The 19,509-nt window shown below is 46.6% G+C and overlaps 1 protein-coding gene across 1 annotated transcript in view; it reads right to left on the bottom strand.

The window, feature by feature from the left end:
• LOC134087820 (neuron navigator 1-like) overlaps window positions 1–19,509 on the bottom strand; it is an 87,797-nt gene that overhangs the window by 4,069 nt on the left and 64,219 nt on the right. The window contains exons 8-31 of the mRNA XM_062541577.1: window positions 19,003–19,354; window positions 14,295–15,069; window positions 13,772–14,200; window positions 12,151–12,192; window positions 11,807–11,958; window positions 11,219–11,398; window positions 10,753–10,805; window positions 9,981–10,004; window positions 9,006–9,083; window positions 7,546–7,629; window positions 6,171–6,282; window positions 5,913–6,037; window positions 4,855–5,039; window positions 4,425–4,587; window positions 3,909–4,098; window positions 3,700–3,794; window positions 3,425–3,517; window positions 3,125–3,293; window positions 2,388–2,623; window positions 2,029–2,183; window positions 1,845–1,916; window positions 1,535–1,731; window positions 1,220–1,338; window positions 440–640 (exon numbers count right to left, since the gene is read on the bottom strand). Coding sequence (XP_062397561.1) covers window positions 440–640; window positions 1,220–1,338; window positions 1,535–1,731; window positions 1,845–1,916; window positions 2,029–2,183; window positions 2,388–2,623; window positions 3,125–3,293; window positions 3,425–3,517; window positions 3,700–3,794; window positions 3,909–4,098; window positions 4,425–4,587; window positions 4,855–5,039; window positions 5,913–6,037; window positions 6,171–6,282; window positions 7,546–7,629; window positions 9,006–9,083; window positions 9,981–10,004; window positions 10,753–10,805; window positions 11,219–11,398; window positions 11,807–11,958; window positions 12,151–12,192; window positions 13,772–14,200; window positions 14,295–15,069; window positions 19,003–19,354 — 4,281 coding nt within the window. The remainder of the gene's footprint in view (window positions 1–439; window positions 641–1,219; window positions 1,339–1,534; window positions 1,732–1,844; window positions 1,917–2,028; window positions 2,184–2,387; window positions 2,624–3,124; window positions 3,294–3,424; window positions 3,518–3,699; window positions 3,795–3,908; window positions 4,099–4,424; window positions 4,588–4,854; window positions 5,040–5,912; window positions 6,038–6,170; window positions 6,283–7,545; window positions 7,630–9,005; window positions 9,084–9,980; window positions 10,005–10,752; window positions 10,806–11,218; window positions 11,399–11,806; window positions 11,959–12,150; window positions 12,193–13,771; window positions 14,201–14,294; window positions 15,070–19,002; window positions 19,355–19,509) is intronic.

Here is a 19,509-nt window from a genome sequence, read left to right as displayed (position 1 = left end):
ATACATAAGTCCATACTATCTACAGCAATGGCACAATAACAGAGAAGCCTGCTGTCAGTTCACCTGCATAAACTGGGGCTGATGGCCACCCTGCTGGCCATTGTGTGCATTGCATTGCCATGTGCTTTTATGCTCCATTTGTCATTTGTTCTGTGGCCTTCTCCCCATCTGATCACAATCATCACCCTTAATTACTACCCTCTGTTTTGTTGCTCTCACACAATAGTCCATATTTTCTGTTTATTGCCTTTTGTGCTTAATCCTCTGTTTGTAGCTGTTCTTTGTCTGACTGTGTCCACGCATCTCTGAGCGTGTTTCAGCTGTTTCGTTTTTCTTATGGTCTGTTCTCCGTTTCATGACTTGCTGTCTGCCCCTCATTTCTCAATTAAAATAATCTGGGCTGTAACTGGGCTTCTGACGTAAAATGAATAAAACTCACCAATGGATCGGACTCCAGGGAGCTGGGTAGCGTCGCCTCCTTGGCCACCCTCTCCTCGCAGGGCTGCCCGGAGCTGCTGGAGTCCACGGTGGGGGGAGGCAGGTGGAAGAGCTTGGCCTGATCCTGCTGGGCTGATGGCCATGGGAGTGTGTCCCTCGTCCACTCCACTGGGTCTTCCCACGCTGGCCTCTGCCTTTGTACCTGCAGCACAACAACGACGTCATGTTACATCACATGATGCTACATTACCACAAATCATTCAAATGGACGGACGTAAGTTACCAAAAAGAGGCACAAAAAAAACATATCTTTCCTGTAAACATTACTCTCAAAATGAAGGCTGGCCTATTAAAGCAACACTAAAGCACTTTTCCTCTGTCGCACACACGGTACTTGTTTATCCAGCAAATAACAGACAAGGTAGAATGTTGCATGATTTTATGAAAGTATGATGTATTGCGACATCGAAGCAAGTCAAATTAGTTTCTGATGTCTCATTTAATCGAACTACAGATACACTACCCCACCTCCTAAAGTTACATAGTGCGGTTATAGCCAATAGAGGGCCGCGAAGTGAAAGCTTAAGAGCCCTTCACCCTGTTACGAGTTGATGAACCGCTGAAATGATTTTGGAAACATTATTTTAAGGTACGAAAAACTCTTTAGTGTTGCTTTAATTAAATGATCATTGACTAATTCTCAATGTGATAGGCTGCAAATACAGCACGCAGACATATATTTGTCCATACATTTACTGTACGTTATATTATAGCAGCCCACCTTTAAGCCATCCCTGGCACCCTCTTGCAAATATGGGATGATGGACTGGTTCCATAGGTCAATGAACCAGGGTCGGAATTCCTCTACTGTGACCGGACAGGAGAGGAAGAAGCAAGGGCCTAGAGAGGAGACAAGAGCAATGAGTACCTCTAATCCTACAGTATGACATGCTATTACTACCAATAGTTCAGAAATTAGTTTCTATATTCTATCTTCATTTGTGTAAAGGGAAAACTGAGGCACAATATTGTTTGTTCTGCAAAGAATAATACACTATGGAACCAATTGGCAGGTTGTACTTTTGAAAAGTTTTACCTATGAGGAAATCGGAAGTGCTGTGCTTCTCCAGGAAAGTGTGCAGGTGGTACCAGAGTTTGGGGACCCAGTCCAGCACCCGTAAGAGTTCCTCACTGGTCAAAGTGCTTTCGTTCTCAGACTCAATTAGCTTCCTGTGCAAGTAGCGCACTAGGAATCCATTTGCTGGTTCCACGTTGTTGGAAAATGTGACCATCCTTTTAATGAAAACAAGAACCATTCAATCAAATATCCATTACATACTGCATAAAATTATGTTTTCTTAGTAACAGGACTCGCCACTTTTTGTGGCATAGTGGTATAAGCTTACCTAAAGCTAAGATGTAGGCCATGATTAGATGCCATTTTCACACACTGATTTGTTGTTCCAATGATATATGGGCTGTGATATAACAAAAACACAGGTTAAACCTCAATTCAAAAACAAAACACATAAATCATGTTCATTTTGTGATGACTTGATTCATTTCGATGTGAGTCTGTGCAGCTCTTACCATTTATGATATTTGCATGTAAGGGCACTGTTGACAAGCTCACTTAAGGCTGTCGCATCACTGATATCATCCAGAATAATCACCAGTGGTATATCGCCAGTGCTGATCTCTCGGTCGATCTGATTGGCCAGGTTGGACAGATATAACTGAAGATCCTGTAGAAGAGGAAAAAAACAACCCAGATAAGCAAAGCATGGAAAAGCATAGACGATTGTGTTTCTTGTTCTTGCCAATTCCATCACTTGAGCTAAGTAGCATGCGCTGTTATTTTTACTCTCAATGCTCTTTCCACAGACGTCCGCTTTCATATTTCCACTTAGGTTTTGGCATCATATGCCCTCCAGGGTGCCCTCACTCACCTTGCAGGAGCGGTGGTGCATGTTGAAGGTGACGGCAGCGCCAGCGGACGGCTCCTGCCCGCTGCGCTCCAGCAGGTAGTCGGCCAGGCGTGAGGTGAGGTAGGATTTGCCCGTGCCGCTGGGCCCGGAGAAGACCAGGCGCCGGTGCTTGAGCAGAAGGCTGATGTAGTGCTGCAGCATGGGCTTGGGGATGAGCGTCTCAAACACGAGGCTGTCCACACACTTCTCCTTCAGGCCTGCAGATGGACACACACACACACACACACACACACACACACACACACACACACACACACACACACACACACACACACACACAGAAAGAGAGACATTGACACACAGATAGTTAGGGGTGTTGCAATATTACACAGTAACATTCTGTATAGAGCATTTAATGTTTCGTATAGAAGTGCACCATATAATTCTACTTAATGACTAATGATGGTATGTATTGCAGTGGCGGTGGAGAGACCTAGCATAGCACATGTTTTCTCTAAACGCATCAACGTATCAGTGTAAATGTGAACCAGCCCAAGAATCAAAACTGAAAAAAGAAGACTGTCGACGTGGATAGCCTTACTACTAGACAAAGATAGACTTACTCCTTAAGTAAGCAAATAAAGGAGGTATGCAATTCACCGGTTATTTCCCCCTCTGGCTCTGGTTCAGATTAGCACTAAATCTGATAAATGAAGGCAGACCTAGAGAGGTGTGAGACAGACTGTTCTGCTACTTACCCTTCAGGGACACGGTGATGCGGCTGGGCCCTTTGCCCAAGCAGTGAGCCGGTGTGCTCTCCGGGGGCTCGGCCCCTAGCACCCTCTGGTTGTGGTTGATGTCATAGCTGTGGATGGAGTCGGGGGACAGGCCCATGCTGGACACAGGGTCCACCTTGCTGATGTAGTCCTGGAGATTGTGAAAGAGAAGATAACAATGTATTACATGACAGAACAGTTGTTTAATTTTTAATTATTATTAAAAAGAAATACAAATGCTGCTCAATGTCAAGTGTTACATTATGACAATTGTCGCCTCACCGTGAAAGCCAGCACGATGAATTTATCAAGCTTCAACCAGTCAGTTTTAGCATTAATTCTCGCAGAGCCAATGTAAAAGTCTTGCTGCTTTGGCTGTAAACAAGGATGAAGGCAAAGTGAGAATGGTTTGAAATTAGACTTCTAATTTCTAATTCTTTCATAGCATCAGTCAAACCTAAGAATGAAATATAAAGTGTTAGAGAAGACCTATTATATTGTTTATAATTCATACCGACTTCAAATGCACATTGAAAGACGTTTTCTTTTTGGCCTACCTCTTTTGAGGGCGTGTGGTCCATGTGGACCACCACACGCACAGAAACGTCCTCTCTGTGAGCAGACAGGCTCAGCATGCTTATGGGCGTGATTTCTGCAGACAAACAAATAAAGAGTCACAATTAGTGTCACAAAAGCAACCCCGCTGACCTTTACTCTACCGACTGTGGTGACCTGTGACTGACTGTGTGTGGTCCTCGGTCCTTACCGGGGTCGCTGCACTCGTTAAGGCTGAGACTGAAGGACTTGGTGAGGGACATGTTCATGGACCTCTGAGGCGACGAGCCCAGTAGCGACGACAGACCCGAGGGCTGGGACGTGGACATGGACGGCCCAGTGGTGGTCGTGGTTCCGGTCTTCAGCTGACAGTTCTCCGCTTTCAGATTTTCCACGGTCGACTGAGGGAGAAAAAAGCGTGATGATGTCAAGAGGACTAGCAATTATTGCTCACACTGACGTATAGGTCTCACACTTCTGTCTGTCTCTGGGGAGCAATAATGCAAGAACAGAGGAATCTCTAAACACCAGGTCAGGCTACTCTGCTCAACAAATATTTACACTCAAAAGACAACACAATCATAATATTGCTTTACGTGTGTAATTATGACTCAATTCATTTTCAATTCATATGACAATACAGGCATGATATACTGTAAACCCCTTTGCATACATTTATGATACAAAGATGCGGTACAGTCATAGAGTATGCAATGATTTTCCAAACCTGCATGCTGTTCATGGCCTCGCGCAGTTGCTCGAGCTGGTGTGCCGAACTCAGGGCCTCCAGGCGAATATCCGTCAGCTTCATTTCCTTCTCCCAGAGCTCCGAGCGAAGGTCAGACACGACTTTCTCATCGTTTTCGTTCTCCTCGCTCGTTTCGAAGATTCTGTAAATAGCATCCCCCAGTCAGCAAGCATGCCAAGTCACAACAAGGGAACCTCATAGCTGTGCACGGCGGTTCTATTACACTTGGCAGGCACCTTCAATCCAAAGAAACTTAATATACAGTACAGCGCTTAGGCACCTTAAGTGCCCTTTGCATTTCCGGCGCGGTCGAGTCCCAGACAAGCTATAGGCGCATCAAAAGATAAGGTGGGGGGCGATAGATAGAGTTAAAAATAGAGTTGCTGAGAACAAGACAATATGCACTTACATGGACGAGGTGGCTGACACGGGCTGCTCGGGATGCTGGTCCGAGTTCTCCCCGCCCTCGTGGACAAGTTTGGGGGAGTTGGGGGCAGAGGAATCGGGGGTGGCGATCTCCTCAATGTCCGAGTAGAACGAGCCAGTCTTGGAGCCTTTCTTGATGCTGAAAGCCTTGTTGAAAGAGCTCCTCAGCTGCAAACATTGATGGATACACACTTGGTTATTATTTTGCTATCATGACTCGTAAAGCTGATCTCCCTGATCTTTTCCGAAGCGTATATTATTCTAGAATAATTGCAGTACATTCAGCAGCAATCGCTGCTCTGTTTATGGTCATACTGTAGGAGAACAGGCATGGAATTAGACATCCTTGCTTTTGTTAGTGTGACCAATGATTTAAATGTTAGCTGGCTTCAGACATCTCGGTAAAATTAGTAAGACAAGACACGACAAAACGACAGGTTCCATTCGTAACCAGGTGGATGGCCAGTGAGCCTTGATACAAAAGACATGGCACTGTTGAAGTTAGGAATCAGCAAGTTGCATGAAATGAGTGTTAAGACATCCATGATGTTGGCCATTAACAATCTGTGGCATATGACATAATCTGGAACAGGCTGGTCAGAAAGACACTCACCTCAACCACCTTTATCATTTACAGAAAAGACAAACAGATAAGGGAATACTAGGATCAGACTGGGCACACACTCCAAGAAGAGGGTACATCTTTTTGAATATCATTTACAAACACAATCATATTGCTTTGTCATGAGTAGGCACTAGGCACGCATAATGGATTAAATAAAACCAGTCTTACTGACTCCAAATATAACGTAAAAATGCTCCCCATGATCAAACATTTACTAAGAGATGAAGATACAGAATATATACTGTAGGACCAGGAAGCCTATAAGCCTTCACGTATACCACTATCTCTGATAAGCGAGTATGTGCAGTATCTGACTGCAGTCCATACCGTGTCTGTCTGCTCTCACCACCACCGTATTTCCCTTCTCTGTGTTTTGTAAATAAAAACAGGAAGTGCTCTTGTGCATGTGCTCTTACCCAGCTCTTCTTCTTCTTCTTGTTCTTGGCCTCCTGCTCTTTGAGACTGCCTATGCTGGAGTGGCTGGTGATGCTGTTGAGACTGGAGATGCTCTCTGAAGAGTTCTGCCTCCTCATCCGCAACTCTGTGGGAGCAGGCGACAGGGGGAGACGCTGGTTAACGTCAACATATCCACCCCACCACAATCTCCGTTCATTCTCATAAAGCCTACATTTTTCACCATTATCCAGTCAGGTTTAAGACTTGGAAGCACTCACCATTTGGGGCGTTCTCGTGGCTGTTAAGAGCTTCATGTATGACTTCTTGGGCCTCGTGGTTCTTGGTCTTCAGGGAATCGATGGTGTCACGCAGGTCTTGCAACTCCGAGTCCTGAAGAGGAGAAAAGGCTGACTGTAAGGCCACCCACCCTGCTCATTCTCCTCCACTGACTCACAATGCTTTCATAGCCTGCATACGACAAGTCACTGTTACAGTGACCACAATGGCTGCAGTTGACAGAGGTCCTCCACTGCCGCTAGTGTTTCGGGGAGGTTAATAATGTCAATACTGTAACAGAGACTCCTCTTTTTCATGGATCACTGAAAAGAAGCCCAAACAAAGAGCATCCTCTGAGCAATTCAGAGCAGCCCTCCATTAAATAGCGAAGAACAAAAGCAGGGAAGAGGCCACTCCGCACTTAAGGAATCCCACACTAAAGCAGTGGTAGTGCAAGGGCATTCCGGAATGTTGGAAATGCGACTGTTTGCCCTGAGGGAGAATATGGGGCACACATCGGCTTTATGGGCATCACTGTAAAAAGGGGAGCCTACCCCCCCCCTCCCCCAAACCATCATTTGACCCTAATTGGGTGTTCCACTTCAGTGAATATACATGTAAGAGGTCACTGTGCTTTTTATTCTGTATGACCGTGGATACACAAAGAGGAGTAGAAATATAGATTATTTATCAGGATGTACCTCAGGCATTTTGTACTACGTTTTTGACTTTTAGATATTTCAGGGAACCACTCCATATCCCCCTGTACATATGGTACTTCAATGTAACATTTGCTGTACTGTATATCTGTCGAGTTGATCCAATCATATTGTGGTCTATGTCTTTACATAACATGAATTTACATAATTTAAACTATTAGCAGTTAACATAGTCTCACAGCGATTTACACATGCTGAGACCAAATCCCCTGAGAAAGTCCCTTTTGATAGGATGAGTGGAGATCTTAGCAGGGAAGGGGGCGGTCAGCTAGGTTCTGACCAGGGGAGGTGATTGACGGGTCATCACATCACAGTAATGTTACCTCCCTTCTGGCCTGTCCAAGTATCTCTGTACCTCTCACTTCACAGCGAACAACAACTAGATCAGGAGTGGCAAGTTAGGACACACGTTCAGGTTGCCTTGCCATTACATCAGCAGCCTGGTAAGCGATAGCACGAGGGATAAACTTGTGATGTCTGCACTGTCTGTGTTTTTTCGTCATCATCAGATTTCAGTCCTCTCAGCATGCGCTGGATGGTTTACCCCCCTTCCGCCATTAGCCTAGGAGATACGATTTTGCCATGCACCTCAGTGCTCAGATGTTTATCTGGCTGGACTGAGTGAGGCCCCTGGAGGTCATGTTGGGTCCTAACCTACCTTCTGTTCAGCAGTCATGGACAGCGACTGCAGCCTGGTCGTCATGAGGGTCAGACTCTGTTCAAATGCTGCAACCAGATTCGCCTGCAAATAAAATAATGAAAGCTTTAATTCAACAAGACACATTAAAACAAACTGTTTTATCAAAGTAATAACCATTTGAATTACCCCTCTGAATTGGGAACTCGCTAATATACAAGGCTGATAACTACACCCTTTGTGAGCTTTGTGCTGTACAGACATAATCTAAGGAATGACTTTGCTAACTCCTCCACCTTTTCCAGTCTTTCTGCCGCACTACGTCTCTTCGTAAAAGCTGATTATGCAGCTGAAATTAGGGCACACATTACAGGAACAAGAATCAGACACTAATGGGGTGTAGCTCCCTTGTCTGATTAATGCTATGCAAAGACAGTGCAGAGAGAGACTAGCTTATGATGCATAGAGAGATGCCTTTGTTCAACCCAGCCTTTTTCCCTTCAAGGACAGAATACAGAGGAATGCAGCAGAAAGTAGTTTATTAATAACATCTCTCCACTTTATAGCCCCAGAGAGACTGGTAGGTGTCGGTGTACTTCCCCGATGATCTGGACGATTAATAATTCAGTTAAAAATTAAACTTGGTTCACTGTCTGTGGGCGAGATATTTTCAAAGAAAGGTTTGCCTCAATCATCAATGATACAAAAATAGTAAAATAGTCTACCCTGATGAATAGTGACACCTTTTTTGGGGTAGTTGGGAGTTGGGAAGAATAATCTCAAATTGGATACAGAGCGCTAAACTCTGAGTGAAGAAGAACATGATTTACAATCCGCAAAAGTGGCACTGATGATTCATGTTTGTTGGATAACAAGTGTCCTTGCAATAAACTCATCAAAAAGAATGATTTGCGATGGTTCTTCATCTTACAAATCGATTTATTTCTCTGGAGTTACATGAGAAATCTGTTGACAACATGGTGACTTGATTATATCAGGAAAGGTCGTGGGCCACGGCAGCAGTTGTTCAAAGTAGCATATGACCGCATGTCGGTATCATGTGACATGGCTTCCCTTTGGCACGGTCACTGTAACGTTACTCAGCTCTGTTCAGGATAAGTAGCCTACATCTGCACAGACTACTGTTGTTTGTCGCCCCCCACCCAACCCCCAGACAACAGCAGCCAGAAACTTAATCTCATCCGGGTGACCAAACACGCGTGACTGCACGTCAATCCAACTGTACTTTCAACTGCACTTGTGCGTCGCTTTCTTCTTTCGTGCACAATAGCCTACTCAGCATCCTCACACAACACATGTTGTGTACACTATAAGCAGAAGCAGCTCAGCTTTCTTCGGCACATTCTTTTCCAATTCATGATTACCGGATAAGGGTCACAACGAGGTAAACATATAAACAATCATTAAAGAAAACAAGATGATTGAAGGCAGACAAAAGAGGCTTTAAGTAAGGTACGTACGTTTGCAGACAGCTGGGTGGTTAGACAGGCAACCTTATCTTGGGAGGATTCCAGCTCCCTCCGCAGTTTACGGATTTGCTGTAGGGAGAGGAACACAATCATTACATTACAAACAAGCGCATGATCATGACAAATGATACAAGCAGATGTGTGTGTACGCAGGCTTGATTCATGAGTAACACAACATAACGAGGATGCAATGATGGGATCTTAACGTATACACACACATAGACAAACAGGCGCACAAAACACCAATGAGGAACACACATACACACAAAATACACACAAACAAAAAACACATAGATGTGAACTTGAACTCATTTCATGTAAAATGTTTCAAGTCACTGTGCAAATCCACAGAACCTCAGAGATGGTTTTACTCGACTATAAATAGTAGACCATAAATAAAAAACACAAGTATATGCATGCTATGATAGTCATTAGTGTAGGTCAAAACAAGTTTGTGTTCTCACCTGACAAAGAAGTGAATATAACACCTCAAGTAGACATATTTATTCACTGACGTATGCCAAGTGACCAAAATATCATGGCATACTGTATTACTTTACGTACAGTATATTTAGCTACTGGAGGGAAATGTATGTGAAAAATGTCTTCCCCTCCCTAGATCTGTGAAATATGTGTGTGATTTCTTTTTTTGGAACAAAACATATTTCTGAAGTACTATCCATATACTTGAGGGGTACAAAGTAATACTAGAGGTGGATATATTGCAGCTGTGTGAATGAATGAATCCTTCACAAAGACACAGACACTTAATATGGACAACGGAGAGTGGACTATGGAGAATGATTTATGCAGAGGGGAAAATGCAAGGCGGGAAGGATCAAGTACTTAAGCAAGTACTTGGAGGACGATGGAAACGGATGGGTAAAAGACGCAAAGACAAAAGGTGAAGGTTACAGAAAAAAGAGAGAGAGTGAAAGAAAGAAAGAAAGAAAGAGAGAAACTTACCTCGCCCTGTATCCTCTCCTCAGCCTGGGAGAGCAGGACAAAGGGGAGAAAGAGAATAAGCCACTAAAAGCTACTGCGCTATCAGAACTGCAGTCTAAGACCACTTGAAGCAGTGAGGTGCAGAGAGGAATGCTAATAAAGCAACACCGGGTCATTGTAAGCAGTAGAAGCACTGTGCTCTCACCAGTCACAGCGTAAACAAACAATTGGGTGGTGACAACACAGCGAATAAATAGGGTGAAGCAAAAAAGGAAGTTTGTGCAGGTAAAAATGTGTGTGTGTCTGTCTGTGTGTGTGTGTGTGTGTGTGTGTGTGTGTGTGTGTGTGTGTGTGTGTGTGTGTGTGTGTGTGTGTCTGTGTTAACAAACACACCGTACTGTTAAAAAGTCACACAGGTTTTGTCAGAGCCTTTTGTTCATCCATGTGGTGGCCAATCTCTAGATCACTTAGTCAGCAACAGTCCAAAATGCCTGACGGCACATTGATTTGTATCAATACAAACAAACCTCCACTGGGAATCAGACCCCCCACCTTCGCGGCCCCCTTCCCCCCCATCAGGGCCGACCTATAAACCCTATGCCTCTCACTCTGACCTGTGGCGTCTCGACTGCGTGCAAAGAATGGCAAAAATGGGCCGGCGCTGCATCTCCCTGGACAAGCGCTGCAAGTCGGATCACATGCTGCACACTCAAGAGGGTCAGAGAGGCTCCGTTTGCGAACAGCTATCTACCCCGGGACACCACTTCTGTTACCGTCAGCAGGCTTGACTTACCGAGGAATAGCTGGAGGACACGCTGGATGCCAAAGAGAGCATGGAGCCGTGAACTGGAGACAGCATGTGACGGGAAGGCCGAGTGACATGGAGGGAAAAAGAGAGGGGAGGGGAAAAAAAGTTGTGGATTTGACCATATATGCAAATTGCAGCAAACAACAGACCCGTGATTAGAACAAACTGTTTACACATTATGGAGGAAAAACTGCAATGAAAACTTGCAAAAAACAGTTGCATATTACAGATGGTTAGTTACCACCTTGTTATCAGTATCTATAATAACTTTCCCCTCAACTGTAACCAATATCATTATAACACCATAATGTCAATCACTAATAGAATGCTGCATCAATGAACACAGCAATGATTGATGATGAAAATCAACTACAGTTATACATATTCCCTATTTGTTTACAGTTAGACTGCACACAATTCTACGTGTTTCATCCAGCAACAGTGTCCTCACCATCATCGCCGGCATCTCGGTCCCTGAAGGAGCCCGAGCGGATCATGCTCTTGGGCCTCTCCACCAGGGACAGGGTGCTGCCCAGAGGGGAGGCGGTGTACAGCTCAAACCCGGCGTCATGAGTGGGAATGCTGTTGGACCGGGTCATCCTGGGGGTACCACTCCCTGGACTGGGGGCCACTGCGGGGCAATAGAGAGGTGGTGGCAGGCCATCAGAAGGGGGCAAGGAGGCAGTAAAGGAGCAACACAGTAAGGGTGTAGACCTGGATATCTGATAGACACTCAGACATTTCTCATCGATTATAACTGGACTGTAATTGGATTCAAACTAATTAACTAACAAATTAAAAAAAGAGTCCTAAACTAAAAGGTGCACTGACACCTCGATGCATTGATATTGACAACATGCATCCAGCCGGTGATGACTGAACTCTCCTCGATGTTGCCTACTCAATGTCTGCTGAAGCGTGTGTTGTTGATAAATTGACACCGCCGAAAAAAAATCATCTGCCATCAACACTGGCAATGGGCACGGAGCCAGGGGATCGAGTAGGAGAAGGAGCAGGAGCGGCACAGCGCGACACTTACCCACGTTGGTGAGCGGGCTCTTGCCACAGGACAGGGGCAGGGAGATGGGAGAGGGCAGCTGAGGGGGACTGGCCGACTCCGCCAGACTCATGATGGTGTGAGAGTGACGCCTCTCCTTGCTGTCGTCCTCAGACTGGACGCTGCTGTACTGACTGCAATCGGCAGGCAGGGGGCAGTGTTATACAAACATGCAGTCGTTCAAAATGCATACTGTCAGGTTCATTTACAGAAGATTTGATAAGTGCACGAATGCATACATTAACATATATTTGTGTGTTTCTGCATTAGATAAAAATAGCACTGAATTGAACTGTGAATAGATTGAATAGGTTGAATATATGTACCTTAATCCTTTTTTGGGGAGAGTGTTTCTATCCCTTTGTGTGCTGTTGGAGTAAGAAAAAAGAGAAGACAAAAGAAACTAAATGACAATTTCAGAGCACTGAAGACTGCATATGCCAACAAATGAGGCAATCACATGGAAAGAAACAGACATTTTAATTACAGCAGGCTGCGCAAATTTACATTCCGTTAAGAGTTCAGTCTGCGGAGATACAGATAATAAGCATTCAGTGATAATAGCCCCTCCTTTGTTGGCATGTGGACTGCCTTTGTTCCTCTGCGGGGTGCCAGTTGGAAGGGGAAATGTACTGCACAGAGGTGTGAGGACAATAGGGAACTGGCAAATTGCTGACTGCAGAGCAGACCTGGCCCCAACCAGGGCCGGGATAGGACTGGACGTGTGTGAGAGTCGGCCGTTCTCTCAGAGGGGAGCGCGCTTGCAGTGACCTTGCAGCTGTCTTGTTCTTACACATGCGGCACAAGGATGTGTGTTCATTCCAGTGCATACAATGTCGACTCCCTATCTGGTCTATATGAACAGGCATAAGCAGAGGTGTATCTATACAGCATGCAATATTTCTCTCAATTGGTACTTTACAAATCAATAGAGATCTAATAACCAGGCTATGTAGGCTATGTTAGTCAATACATCAGTCAATCACTGACCAATAATCGCTAAACTCATTCCAATATCACTTGTGTCTAGTCTCTCTGCTTTGATTTGTAACTAATCGTTTTTTAGTAGCACAATAAAACAATGCATCACATGCAGTATTTTCCTCTGTGCAGATGAATTCCAGAGGTCTGCATTATTTCTGGACATACCATTAGATGGCGCTAATGTCCACTCTTACATACACACATCCCGGAGGAACAAAACCTAATAAAGCCCATAAACTCATAAAGAGCAGTGGCTGCCTACCAGTCCCCCTAAGGGGGGTGAAGATTTAAGGATGGTTGGGTGAGGGGCGTACGAGCGCGTAAACAGCAGCACGGGCAACGGGAGGCCTGCGTCCAGACAGGAAATTCAGGCCTGTGCCCCTGTCAGGGAGCACATGGAGCAGACACTTTATTGTGGAATGAATCACTGGGGTACGAAATGCCCATGGGCTGAAGTCATGCGGCCATAGAGAAAACAGAGAGGAGAGGGGAGAGGGGAAGGAGAGGGAGAGAGAGATAGAGAGAGTGAGAGAGAGAGAAAGAGGAGGGAGGAGAGGGAGAGAGAGAGATAAAGAGAGAGTGAGAGAGAGGTGGGGGATTTATTATTCAGTGTGCCTCTGAGTGCTGAGGAGCCGGGTGAGAGGGGCTGAGGGGAAATAAGCTGACAGCATGGTGATTCAGAGGGCCAGACTTTCACTGTCTGAGACTGATGATGACACCATGTGAACTCAATTAGATGATCATTTGGTGGTCTTGTCCAGTCACTCTGCCAAAGGTCCACTTTCCCTTTCAAATATCCACGCTCATCCTACTGCTTCAGTGGAACCCCCTTGTTTCTCAATCTAGGATGAACTGGCGAACAGTAGCTACAGCAGTATAACATACTGTACAATCCTTGCAGCCACAGGTCCTTCATTAAGGAACAGCAATGGGATCAAAAACGACCTAGAAGCGAAGACGTACCTTTCGATCAAGGACAGAGAAGTTCTGCTGCCGCTGCTCCAGCCGCCCAGCGAGGCTCGGTCCTCGTGCCTGGAGCCCGTGTCCGAGCCGCTGTCCCCGGCTGGCGAGACGCTCATCTGCAGGGGCAGCGACTCCATGCTGCGGTGCAGGCCGGAGAGCCTGGGGTAGAGCAGGGGGGAGCCCGAGCTGCTGCGGCTCATGGAGACCGTGCCGGAGAAGCAGTCGGACGTGTTGACGTTGAGGAGCGGGGCGGGGCTCGGGGTCAGGCACGGCGCCGTGGTGGTCAGTCCGGCCAGGTCCTGCAGCTTGGAGTACGGAGGCACCCGGGGCGGAAGCTTGTCCTGAATGCTCCCGACACCAGAGTCTGCACTGCTGGTGCTGACATTGTCTGGCTGGATGGGTTTGCACATGGATTTACTGCTGGATAGTCTGTGGGTGTTAAAAAGTTAGATTAATATTATATGTTAGTGTGTGTCAATGATGGCTGTCTAAAATATAACATGAAAGATACACAGCATCCTACCTATGCGGTGTAGGTGAGCAGTGGTCGGAGAATTTCCCCCCAATCGATGGCTGCCTGAGGCCCTGCAGTTTGGAGCTGGGAATGTCCACAGCAGACTGGGATGAACCAGTGGAGCTGGTGGACTTCACTGACCCATCGCCGCACTCCGAGTCCGACACCACAGCTTTGGCTCTGGCCTTCTCCTTCTCCCGGTCCGTCTGGTTGACCGGACCGTTTCCTCCGAGGCTGGCTCGGCCGATGCTCTTCCCACTGCCTGGCTCTTTGAGTCTGGACGGGGGAGGGATGGAGGAGGTCTTCACGCTGGGCATGCCTACATCTATGGTGGTGCTCACCGGTCGTGATCCCGGACGAGCCCCCACGAGTGACAGGGCGCTGGATTTGGCGGGTCGCGGCAGGCTGCGGTACTGGATGTTGCTGCGTGCGTTAGGTGCCAGGAAACCTTGCTCCGAGTTGGACACATCGAGACTGGTCTTTCGCCCCCCGCCGCCCACCGCGGGTTTGACAGGGATGCCCGAAGATTTGGGTATCTTTCCAACGGTGGCCGATCCGCCGGAGATGGCGGTGCCGCCCACGGTCATCACTGTGGCCGTGCCCGTCGTCGGAGTGGGCTTCTTGTAGCCAAAGGAGCTTCCTGCAGAGGGACGCACCAGGCCGGACGGCGGCTTGCGGTTCTCCCCCCCTCTGTCCTTCCCCGCGTCGGAGCATGACCGCTGAAGTCCCGAGTTCTTCACGGCCATCTTAGCCTTATCCACCGCTTTCTCGTTGCCTTTTGGAGCTGCAAACCAACACAAATGACATTTCATCAAAAGTCGCACTAAAGCAAAACCATAACGGTGGAATGCAACTAATCAAAACACACCTCTTCGTCCACAAAACATCTCATCAGTATTCATTAAGCTTAAGCCAGATCCTCACAGGAGAACCAAATTGCTCGGCACTAATGATTGTAAATTACAGCCAAAGTAAATGGCATTCGACCTCTGATGCCATTTCACTAACAGAGTTAGACCCGCCCAGTTGCTATTAATTGCTCTGAAAATGTCCAGTCCTGAGCTAAAATAGAAGCTCACTGGGTGCTACAGGAAGCAAGAGAACTCAGAGCTTTCAAATTCTTACCACACCCTATTGGAAAAGTACATTTTGCACTCCACTAAGAGCATGAGTGAGTGTCTTTCCTCTGTGTGTGTGTGTGTGTGTGTGTACGTGTGTGTGTGTGTGTGTGTGTGTGTGTGTGTGTGTGGGTGTGTGTGCATGTACGTGTGTGTGCGTGTCTGTGTCTGTGTGTGTGTGTCTGAGGTGTGTACACTTTGTGTGCCTGTGTGTGTGTGTGTGTGTGTGTGTGTGTGTGTGTGTGTGTGTGTGTGTGTCTGTCTGACGTGTGCACACTGTGTGCCTGTGCGTGTGTATTTGCATGTGTGCAGGCTCAGCAGTCCTGTACTCTGACTGTGTAGTGATGACCAACCTCTCTCCTTCTACTTCTCCTTCTCCCTCACTCCCTATCCCTCTGTCTCTCTCTCTCTCTCTCCCTCTCTCTCTCTGTGCTAATGTGAATAGTGGGTGATATCCATCATCAAACTGAGCCCATGTGGAGTAAGTCTGGAGTGTTTATGGTTCTGACCCTAATTTAATTAACAGCCAGTATGGCAGTGGACAAGAGGCCACATGGATGCTGTTGAAGTAAGCCGATACAGATGTCTGAATGCGCATTATAATTCCACAAAAGGTTCCTTTGGTGTTCCTACCAAGTCCATAATCTGTTTTGATTCTTTATGTTTAAACAAAAACAGTTTTCTGTCACACGTTAAAAACCATCTCTATCTCAAAGATTATAAGTTATTGTTCCACAACAATGCCAAATTGAATGTTGCACTGAGACAAAACAGTAACGTGACAAGTCATCTGGACCCTCTTAAGAGTGTTTATAAATATCCATGACAGGCAGGCAGAGACACCGTGGGCCCAAGGGAACGTGGCAAAGTACAAATGGGGTCTTTGGTAAATTTGGTAATTAGGTTTGCTATGTAAACCCCAACTTGAACGTGCCTAAAATGCCCAGATTCTAAAAGACTATTCGACATCTGGTGTCACAAACGTGACAGAGTCAATTAAGAGGCGAAATGATTTCAGTGTGGATAAAAGGGGGAAAGGGACTGAGGCGGTTGAAGCACACTAGAAAGGATGTGAATTCAGGCACCTTCCATCTTTTGTAGGACTCCTACCATTGAAAAAAACAACATCAAACTCAAAATCACCCTATTTGGACATTTGGACTATCTGGACGTTGCTGATTGCAACCGGCCTTCTGTGAAGCACCGTGGTTGACGACCCCGCCCCCCACATTCACTTATCACTGGTCAAGGCAAAGCACAAAAGAAAAAAAAATGGCTGGCTGAGGCACTCTACTTAATGAGCACAGTGTGTGCAAGGGCGTGCGTCTGTGTGTCTGCAAGCATAGGCAGGTGGATGGGTAACAGGAAGAGGAAGAAACGAGATTATATGGCATCAATAATAATGTACAAACACAGACAAAAAGACAAAGGTCAGATGACCAATGGGACCAGTAAAATTAAACATTGACTGGTTCATTTTTGGCTCGAAGGATAAGGTACGAGTGTCCAAATATAAACATCTTAATATTTCTTTTCCATTCATGTTAATGATATTAGCCTTCACAAACAATGAGGCTGAATGAAAGATTTATATGGAGGTCAGAGAATGAGACTACCTCGCTGAGCTCCAAGTCAGAGTTCTCTCTCTGAGACAGACGGGGCCACATCAGAGGCCTGGCCTTTCACAATAAAATCCAGAGGGCAATAATTGCATTTTGGTCCCTTAAGCCTTCTTTTCTGTATATAAATCAACTATAAGGCCAACAGTTAGAAATATCAACCATATGTTGCCAGTGAGCCATGGTAGAATTGCGTTCTAAAACCAGAGATAATTCGAAAACGCGCCGGTGCAGCCAGCCAGACCCGCTCTCCGCGGGTTAATCCTTATTATCGTGATCTGAGAGTCTCTCCTCGGAGAGTGTGTGCGCGTTGCGTGGAACGCGGAGGACGTTGCTGACACAGGCTTTCGTCAGGCAGACATTAACATTTACAGACTCGCTGAAAGACTAATGAGCACTTTTCTCTCCCCCTCCCTCCCTCCCTCCCTCCCTCCCTCTCGCTCGCTCGCTCTGTCTATCCCTCTTTTGCTCTCTTAGGGATGAACTGTTCTTCTAGCATGGCTGACAATCTTACTCGTGGCCCTTTGGCTCACTGCCTGTACAACTGGTAGACAGCTCTATGGCTCTGACTTTCCTTCAGACCCAGACGATCTCTTAAAATATCATTTCAACTCCCTTCTTTTTTTAGTCTTCAATTGCATGCAAAGTACATCATGATTTCAACAAAAGAAATCGGTCTGGTTCCTTAGCATGCATTTCACTGAGTGACAACGGATAGACTAATCCTCTTCTTTCCAAGATGAGGAATTCACTACCCACCTATTTCATGTCATCAAAAGGTGCAGAACCCTGTTATAATTCAGATTTAGGTTTAACCTTCTCACAGTGCTTTTGTGCAATGTTGTGAATGGTTGAAATATTTCAGTGTTGACAGCGACAGTGAGGACAGAGATGAAAACATGTGTCTCATATATTACCCCTTTAACCTGTGACTACCAGACGTGTGGCCTCAGAGTCTAGCACCCACGCAATACGCTGTCCAGATGGTCTCTTTGAAACCCAGCTGCGCAAACTGTAGGTTCTATACTCCCTGTGACAGTTGAGTGGCCTTGTATCGTGATAAAAAAAAGAAAAAAAAGAAAGTCATAAACATAAGGGTGACACTGAAGAAAACATGTAAACAAATAGCTGGTTTCTTTTTTTGTTTAGCTTCACAGGGCCTTCAAACGGCTGCTGTAAATTCTCTCCCATAAATACAGAGTCCGTGGGGAGAAAGAAATGCCACTGGACACAGAAAAACAAAGGCTTTTGTGGGCTTTGGGCCTGGCAGGAAGGGGCGATGGGTGGGGATGGGTGATTTAAAGTGTGCTGGTGTGCTATCAAAACCGTTTGTGGGCAACAGCTGTCTTGGCACGGCGCCAAGGCCCTCCCCAACCACAGCATGGCACAGTGGGGAATCATTCGGCACCCGGGCATTTCCACCACGACCAGGGGGATCATCTAGGCTTTTGTCACGGCCTGCCCCAGCAGCTGATCTAATAGATATAAGGCGCTTTCTGTAAAGCGCGTCCGTCCACGCTTGTGTGTCTGAAATCTGAAAAGGCATATTGAGAGGCCATGATATGGCCATGGCTGTTTGTGCTTTTGCAATGCAGCTCACGAGAGTATTGCACATGGCATGTCACACAAGATCATGAACTTACTTCCTGCGGAATGGCAATACTGATGAATATGGCCATCCTCCTCCTAAGAATTGACTATTTTTTTTAAAAATCTGCATTAACTAAATAAATTTGTCTTAACTAAATAAATCGGCCATAACAAAATAAATCAGTCAACATATGACACAACACGCATGACATTGCTGAGAGAGAGTGAGTGAGTGTGTGTGTGTGTGTGTGTGTGTGTGTGTGTGTGTGTGTGTGTATGTGTGTGTAGCAGACACTGTGAATTTTGTGAGTGAATGTGACAAAAGAAAGTGTCTGAGAGAGAGAGAGAGAGAGAGTGTAGTGTCTCGTGTCTCGGGTCCATCTCACTCACCTGCCACTTTGAGCATGCTCTGGGAGGCGTGGGTGATGGGCGAGGTGACCCCGACGGGAGGGTTGCGGCCCTTCTTCAGGCCGCCGCCGCCGTGCTGGCTGAGCGTCTGCGGCTTCCTCAGCTCGCCCTTGACCCCCGTGACCCCCATGACCCCCGTGCCTCCTCCGACCCCGCCGCCGCCGCCGCCATCGTCCAGCACGCGGCTGCTCTTCTTCCACTTGCTGCCGGAGGTCTCCGTCTTGAGGCTGCCCGTGTCGTAGCCGCCCTCGCTCCGCCGCAGCGCCTTGGCCTCCTCGCTGTACCACGTCAGGCCGCTCTCCACCAGGGAGCGCTTCTCCGCGTCCGTGCGCAGCTGACCAGGGGAGGAGGGGTGTGTGGAGAGAGAGAGAGAGAGAGGGGGAGAGGGAGAGAGAGAGAGAGAGAGAGAGAGAGAGAGAGAGAGAGAGAGAGAGGGAGAGAGAAAGGTGAGTCTCACAAAGGAAAGGGTGACATTACAATAGGAACATC

The sequence above is a fragment of the Sardina pilchardus genome, chromosome 7 (assembly GCF_963854185.1).
Source record: "Sardina pilchardus chromosome 7, fSarPil1.1, whole genome shotgun sequence".
NCBI classification, from domain to species: domain Eukaryota; kingdom Metazoa; phylum Chordata; class Actinopteri; order Clupeiformes; family Clupeidae; genus Sardina; species Sardina pilchardus.
This window is presented reverse-complemented; position numbering and strand designations above follow the sequence as displayed.